The 8,349-nt window shown below is 49.7% G+C and overlaps 1 protein-coding gene across 1 annotated transcript in view; it reads right to left on the minus strand.

The window, feature by feature from the left end:
* The window catches only part of WWC1 (WW and C2 domain containing 1), an 83,165-nt gene that overhangs the window by 47,916 nt on the left and 26,900 nt on the right, over positions 1–8,349 (minus strand). Inside the window, exons 6-9 of the mRNA XM_014587757.1 lie at positions 7,070–7,195; positions 5,495–5,645; positions 3,625–3,698; positions 1,132–1,374 (exon numbers count right to left, since the gene is read on the minus strand). Coding sequence (XP_014443243.1) covers positions 1,132–1,374; positions 3,625–3,698; positions 5,495–5,645; positions 7,070–7,195 — 594 coding nt within the window. The remainder of the gene's footprint in view (positions 1–1,131; positions 1,375–3,624; positions 3,699–5,494; positions 5,646–7,069; positions 7,196–8,349) is intronic.

Genomic DNA, 8,349 nt, shown 5'->3' on the forward strand with positions numbered 1-8,349 from the left:
CACACCCACACACACTAGTTTGGAAATCATCAGTCTTAATTCTTAGCTCCTTAAAGGGCAGTTGACTTGCTCAATAAACTTGGTTGTAAGAAAAAGAAAAAAGACACAAAATAAGTAGAATAGATTTGAAAGCCACAGGATGGGGATCATCCTTATTAATTTCTGAATCCCCCCAAATGCCTTGCACATACACTATTTGTAGCAAAATGTTTCTGAGGTGAGTGAGCACACCCTGGGTGGCCAACAGGACGGGACACTGACAGTGAAGCTGGGGGCTGGGGGCCTCTAGTCTTCCAGCGAATGCGGGTAACCCTGTGCGGTGAGTGTAGGAATACAGAAGAAAACACAGGCCCAGTCTGCCACAACGTCTACGCCGGAGAATGTGGGTCAGCCGTTTTCAGGTTGCATCCAGCCCACAGATGAGGCTGATTCACAGCATTTGTCTTATAATTCTGATTAGTTGCCAGCATTTAAAAATTAAATTGTGCATGTGTGTGACATACAGTGACCTCTGGCAGCCCCGGGCCTGTTCTCTCACTTGCTCAAGTGCGGAGATGGATCGCTTTAGCCAAGCGGGGTCTGTGAGCTCCCGGAATGCTCTGCTGCCTGCCCGGCCCTGCAAGCAGGTCCATTTGTGACACCCCCCCACCCCACCCACATGAGTATTTCCAAACTGCAAACTGCGGCCCCTTAGAATGTGGTGGAATCAACCTGGGGGTCACCAACACCAGGACAGGAAAACCAGGAGACGAGAGGAAGCGTCGGCGGAGGGAGGATCGCACATGGAGCATGCGCAGTTGGGTGGCTGTGAACGCCAGGTCACAACAGAGACGGCGGGTCCTTGTCATAAAGTCGGGCAACGACTGCGCTCATTATGAGGAGTAATGGGGCTCACTTTAGTCAGAAGGTGCACTTTGGGAGACCTGCACCCAAGGAGACGTACTGGTAAGGCCATTCGCCAGGTAAAGGACCTGGGGCAAATCATCCTCCCCCAATTTGCTGCTCTGGGAAGCAGAGAGATCTCTACATTGAGTGCACTCAGGGGAGAGCCCAGGTCTCCGCTCCACCTCATCCACTAGAGGAGAGACCAGCAGTGAGGGTAGGGTCCCATGCTGCCAGCCCCAGCCTCACCTCTCAGTCAGCGCCTTGCTCTGCGTGTCCCGGGCTGCCTGCAGGTCCTTCTCCAGTCGCTTCCGGGCCATCTCCAGCTGCTCCACCTCCCCCTGGGTCCACTTCCGGGGGCTGATGAAGCGCATCTCCTTCAGCAGCTCCTCCTTCTCGTTGATGAGGATCAGACGGTCCCTCTCTGAGTCCAGTACGCCAGGCCAGGCCTCGCTGTCGAGTTTGGCCAGCTGGATCTTCAGGTTGGCGATCCTGGAGGCCAAGACGGTAAATGTGACTGGTGTGCCCAATGGCATTGCCCTAATAGCAAAACGGACCACGGTTCCCGGCTTCTAAGGTGCATCCTCAGAGCAGTTTTTGACAGTGACTGACTTCCTTGATCAGCAGGTGGTCTCCAGGACCATCTTTTTATCTAACCAACATGCCCGGGTGCTACTTTGCCCGCAGTGAGGCTGGGTCTGCAGGGACAGGGCACAGACATGAATGACGCAATGCCCTTGCATTGAGGGACACCAGTCCTGCTGCAGCAGAGACCTGGACTCAAGTACTGGGCAATAACCTCTTCCCACCCGCCATGTGACCTTGGGCAAGCCACTCATCTCTCTGAAGGGAATAAGAAAATCTTCTTCATGAGACTGGGGTTGAAAGTTGTATGGTATAATCGATTAACCTTCAAAGCATAGCATTAGCACATAGTAAGCCCTCAACATAAGGGGACTTCAAAAAGCTCATAGAATTGATTAAATGGAATTAGGTATACATTAATTTTAGTGAAAAGAGTTTTGAATCACACACACATTTTCTACGAACTTTTTAAGACCCCTTATAAATGTTTCTATTGCAAATGTTCTGTCATTTATTAGGTGTGTTAGATTGGGCAAACTCCCTGGGCCTTAAAGATAAGAAAAATGATGACCCATCCTTCAGGATGGCTGTAAAAATGAGCAATAATTTATTCAGAGTGTCTCACACACAGTAAGTACTGACTCAATGGCAGTTGTGGGCTGCTAGGACTACATGACTAGCCATAGATCTAGTCCAGAGTGTTGGTGTCCCTGTGTGAATGGCCATGCATCTGGGGATTTGAGGTCACAGGCTTTGAGTTGCAGTCTTGGTTCTGGCCTTCTTTATGGAATAAACTATTTATTTTAAAATTAAAATTCGTTCTATGTTTTCAGCTCTAGTAAATGAAAAGGATTTTGTCCAATCCTTTAGGACTTGGACTCTACAAAATGCTTTCATTTTGGAGCTGTTAATTTTGCTGGACAGATGTCCAGGGAGGATATGGCTCGCCTGAATCAACATAGGGAGAAACACATTTAAGTCTGCCCCTTCCCCAGCTAAAGCGTCCCAGCAGGAGTTTTATAGCTAGTTACTTAAGTTCCATATTCGTGCATGGAGCAATCCATTAAGATTGGCTTTGGGCTAACTTTGCAGCTGCTGTTCTCCAAGGCTTTGAGGACTGAACAGTAAGAGAAGGTCTGGCAGGGCTCCCCTACAGGTAGGACATGGAGGACTGACTGATGATGTTTCTTGGATGTACTTTCTGGGGTGCTTTCCCCACGCCAGTGCTTCCTAAACTCAGTCATGCATCCTTTGGAGAATCTGACCCAAACTACCAGTCTTCTCAGAAATACACATGTGACAAAGCTGGCATCCAATGACAGACACTCCTACACTGTGGCCCCTCCTGCTCCTTCAGGACCTGCAGACTCAGCAGCCCATGCTGTCTCTTACACTAAGCCTAGACTGGGGTGGACGGGGACAAGCAGCTGGATAGTACACGAGCCTTCGTGATGAGAAGTTGATGACTCGACCTCAGAGGGAAGATTCCCATTTTAGAGTCCCTCCAGGACCAGCCATCTAAGACAGGCATTACCATGGCTGGAAGAGAGCCAGGGTTCAGAGTGGGCCCCGTCAAGAAGGTGGGAAGCGGTCCAGATAGAGAGGTCCTACTGTTTGCTAGACCTTGGGGAAGCCAAAACCGGACCCTGGACACCGTTCTTCCTCCCTGACCAGTGTCGACACCTCCCCCTTTTATTAATAGTATTTCATTCAGCTCTTACTTTGGAGTCACTTGGTTCCCACGAAGAGGGACCTTGCTTCCAGTTACACAGGGGACCCTGGAGCATGGTGTCCACTGTCTTTAGCCTGTTGCTGAAACCCCAGTTGCACTTCTTCCCACAAAATTACGCATAGGACCGTTGGAAAACCATGATTACAGAAACTGAGACGAACAAGTGGGAAGTCCAGTGGTTTTGAGGCTAAGTGGCTCTGGGTTCCAACCTTAGTTTCACTTTACCAGGCGAAGTATCCTAGGTGAGTCATTTTCTCTCTGAATTTCAGAGGATTAAAACATAAAAATTATAATACCTATCTTCGTGACCTTTAAGAGGATTAAACTGGATCAGGTAGGTGAAAAGCCAGGTGTGAAGCAGACACTCTATGACAGTAGTTATTACTGTGGGATCCACCCAGCCTGATCCCCCAGCCTTGAATTACCTTCTCTTGGCCTCTTCATATCGAAGGCGCAATCTGACCTTCTCCGCCAGCTGGTTATTGCTGCTGGTGCTGAACTGGAGGAGGAGAACAAAAGGGGGAATTATATGGCTATTGTGGTTGGGGCTGAGTTGGGTTTCAGGAGCTCATGGGAGACTTGAGAGCTTGCATGGGCAGGAGACAAAAAATAGCCCCCAATTATTGGGTTGTCTGTGCAGATCACAGGGAAGCTGGTTCTGCACACACACCACCCTTCCTTCAGGCCATGGGGAGAGCCCCCAGCTCAGACTTCTAGCACTTCGAGAAGTCAAGGGCCCTGAATATCATCTTGTAGCCACAAATAGCTTGGAACCAATTTGAGCCACAGAAATGGGGAGGAGACAATGGGGACAACCAATATGCAAAAAAGCCATTCTGGGGTCGCTGAGCGGGGGGGTCAACAGAAAGCCTAGGAAGGCTGCAAGCAGGAGTGCAATGTAGGGTGAGTTTGGGAAGCCCGAGAATTTAGAAGAAGACACACAATTTCTTCATGAGTACTTTACAGCTGGGCACACGGATGGTACGAGGACAGAAGGACAGCCCTTTCACAGAGCTTGTAGATCAAAAGCACCAAGAGACTGAAGGCTCACGGATCACGCATGGACATAGCTTCTCTTTGCAAGTGGGAAGACAGCTAAAGAAATTGTTAGGAATAGTGTTATTTGTTTGTTTGTTTTCCTTTTTTTTTTTGCTATAGGGCATGTGCACTTGCCAGAGAGACAGAGACAGAGAGAGAGAGAGAAAGTGGGTAAGCACCCTCCCGCGGCGGATAACCACACCACAATCCCTTCTCCATTCTCATCTCAAGATTTGGGACACGCAGGCACGCATGCCCATTGTGTTTTTCTTTTCTTTTTAAGGTTTTTGCCATAAGGCTCAGGTGCTTGTGGGAGAGAGACAGAGACAGTGAGAGGGAAAGTGAGAAATCACTGCTTGGGGGGATGGCCATGCTGCAATCCCCTCTCCTCCATTCTCCTCCTGGGGTTTTGGGTAGTCACACACACACACACCCGGCATGCTTTTTTCGAGCTGCTGGGTCCGGGACTCTAATGCAGTCAGCCATGTGGGAGTCCAGTGCTATAACCACTATGCCAACTGCTGGCCTTGCCCATAGTGTCTTTCAAGTCTTCAGGTCTGGGGCTAGAACTGCCCAGTGGCCCTGTGGGCTCCAGTAGCCTTAACCACCACCCCACCAGCTGGCCATGAGGCTGGTGGCAAATTCGTTTTGTGTTATCAGCTCTAGTAAATGAAAGCCCTTCGAGCAGCCGATCGCCATGGCCTGATCTTTCTCTAAGACTTTCAGGAGCTATGTCCGGACAGCACTGTCACTGTCCACAATGAGGACCAGACTGTGCTTTGGAATCGGGGGCCAAGCAGCTGTCTGAAAGCTGCATGCGTTGTTTTGGGACTAACAGGAGGAAGCTATCTTTTGCTTTCCAGCTGGTGAAAGAAAAATAGAACAGAGCTAGAGTAAAAGAAAAACCAGGGAGGTTGGAAAGGAAAAAAAAAAAAAAAAAAGGAACCAGAGAAAGACACTTAGTCCTTTAAAAATGTGTTCTGTGCAATATCTAAAGACACAAGTACTTGGCCAGGCTATACAAGGGACTGTGGCTCTGTCCCTCTGGCCTTTCCTCCAGGCATCATGTCCTATCGGCCTGGGACCAGGAGATGTGCAAGAGAACAGAGCTCCAGAGGGAGAGTTAGCAGCCAGCCCCACAATGACCACTGGCCAGCTCCTCAGGCGAGCGGCGAGAAGCAGCCGCCCATGACGGCAGCTCCCGGATGGAAGCTGGCAGTCCCTTGGGGACCCCTGAAGCAACCGCTGCCTACTCACGCCTCCTGAGATGTCTGTCTGGGAGCTCACATCCAGGTACTGTTTCGGCAGTGGGAAGCCGGAACTCTCCAGGGAGCTGCTGCTGGACCACAGGTCTGAGTGCGACCCTCTGTCGGTTCGAAAGCCGTCCTTCAGCATGGCGAGGCTCTGAAGGGGGGAGGGCAGGGTTAGTGAGCTCCCTTCCTGACAGGGAGCGCTGAGCCTGCCATGCCCCACGTGCCCTCCTCTCTACCACCCCTGACTGCGGACCCTGTGTGCGCTCAGGCATCCTACTCCGTGATAGTGAGCTGGGGACTCACTGTGCGCCAGGTACCATGTAAGAGGGACAGTGGACTCCAACTATGGAGCCACGATGCCCAAGTTGGAACCCTTTCCTGCTACTTCCTAGCTGTGCATTCCGAGCTAGCTGATTAACCTCTCTGTGCCTCTACTTTCTCTCCTATAAAATGGGAACAATCACAGATCCTATTATATTGATTACTAATCAGTAAGTATTTACTAGACTATCACATTGATTAAATAAGATAACAGCGTAAAGGGTCACTTTACAGCCACTACTTAAAAAACTGTCAGCTGTACCATGACACACACGCACACACGCACACACACACACACACACACACACACACACACACAGTTTGTTTCCTAAGCTGCTGGATCCCGGACTCACACCACACAGTCAGCCATGTGGGATCCAGCTGCCTCAGCCATCACACTATGGGTTGGGCTGACTCTGCTCTTAACTGTTCATCACACAGGAGCACTCCTCACTACCCATGAGCACCTCCTCTGAACGTGTGTACTGGGCTGCTCTCCTGTGCAGAGCTTCTAAACCATTCTTTGTCCTCTAGTAAGTCACTTAAATGCCCTAAGTGACTTTTTTTAGAAATGCTCTAAAGCATTTCTGAGTCTCAGAGTCTTAATCTGCCAATGGGAAGCATAATATCTCAGAGATTCCATAATAAAATATCTGGGAAGGTGACATGTGAGGGGTTAAGAGAATGAGCCTTTTTTTCTTTTTTCAAGTCATGAGTTTGACTCATGGCTCTGGCACTTACTCTCCTCATGAGTCAGAAGGTCTTTATCTGCATAGTGGGGATAGACTAAAGCTGATGTCAGAGATAAGTGAGACATGATGCATGCAAAGCACTTGGTGCAACTGCCTGGCACATTAAATAATATTTATCACCTGTTCAGTTCCCAGCACAGGGTCAGAACACACCGACATGCTTACAGAAATGCACCATTTTGATGTTAAGGTTAATGATGTTGAAACCTCCTCCCATTCGGTTTGCTGGAAAAGACACCAGGTAGCTATAGCGAATGTCAAGGCCTTTGCACGAGGCCAAATGGCTCCATCTAACTTAGCCATGGACACTAGCTACGTGGCCTTGGGCAAATCATGTACTCCTTCCGAGCCTCTGTCTCCTCTTTTGTAACCTGGTGCCCGAACCCCAACAAGACTAGCAAAGAGAATTCTCTGATCTGTGGCGCACGTGGATCACACGTGTGATCCCGGCACAGGGGGACCACATGGAAGAAACTGACATGGGACCTGCATCATGCTGTCAGCAGATGAGATCTTGCTTCTCCTTTTCTCCACAAGTGATGGCCTTTTTGATGGCTTTTGTTTCTCTCAAGACAGCTTGGGCTTCGTCCAGTTTGTAGCTGCCCTGAGCATCAGACATTTTCTTATCGATTCTAGGAGGCAGATAATGGAAAGATCAGACACAGGGTAGGGACAAGGTTTCCCAGGGGAAGAGCATAGACCACAGTGCTTTGGTCCCTCAAAGTCTCCCCTCTTTCTTTCCCAGGTCCCATTGTGGGGCAGGCGTAGAAGGTTCTGGCTAAACTGCATAATGCGTGACTGCTGACGTTACTTCGCTCTTGAAGTCGAGAGTCTCCTAAGCATCAGCTCTAAGGAAGCCTTCCTTAATAACTTGTGGGTCCTCTAGGCTGTGTAGGCGACTCTCTGTGTGATAATTTATAGTTTACGTGGCAGTATCTTTGAAATGACTGGTGTGCTTAGATGTGGAGAGACGACTAGATATGTTTAAATAGTTTTAGTATCTGGCATAGATTAGGTCTCCAATCTGCGTCTCTCAACCTCAACCCTCTTTTTGTTTTTGCCACAGGGTGTGTACGCTTGCTGGAGAGAAACAGAGAAAGAGACAGTGTGGCGGAAAGTGAGAAATCACCCCTCGGAGAATGACCATACTCCGGCCATGCACGCACACGTGCCTGGCATGATTTTCATGTCGCAGCGTCTGGGACTCGAACTGAGGTCAGCCACATGGGAGTCCAGCATCTTAACCACATGTCACCTGCTGGTCCCACAACCTCAGCTCTCTCGACATTTGGAACCAGACCATTCTTTGCTGGGAGGAAGTACCCTGTGTACTGAAGGGTGTTTAGCACAGGCATCCCTGGCCTTGAACACAGGGTGCTAGCAGTTCCCCAACCCTGAGCTGTGACAACCAAACATGTCTCCATGTATTACCCGATGCCCCTGTGAGAGAGGGAGCAAAAGTACCCATGGAGAACCAGTGCCTTTAACAAGCACTTGAGTGAGTGGGGGTATGAAGGGAAGGTCAGAGGGGTGGACAGCGCCCCGCCTGCCCCCTCCCTGTTAGCCACTGAACTTGAGCATAACTCGCAACCGCAGGGAGTCTCGGTTCCTTCTGCCTGAAAACCTGGATAATGCCGTTAGCCTGGGCTGTGTTCGTGGCATTGTCAGGAATGTGAACTGGGATAAAGGAGAGAAAATCTTGTACTGTACCAAGGTAAAGGATTGAAACTCTTCTAGCCCAGACAGCTTATTGGCTTATCCAGGCCTGACATACGGGTTCCCTCTG

Source organism: Tupaia chinensis, unplaced genomic scaffold, assembly GCF_000334495.1.
Source record: "Tupaia chinensis unplaced genomic scaffold, TupChi_1.0 Scaffold000234_1, whole genome shotgun sequence".
NCBI classification, from domain to species: domain Eukaryota; kingdom Metazoa; phylum Chordata; class Mammalia; order Scandentia; family Tupaiidae; genus Tupaia; species Tupaia belangeri.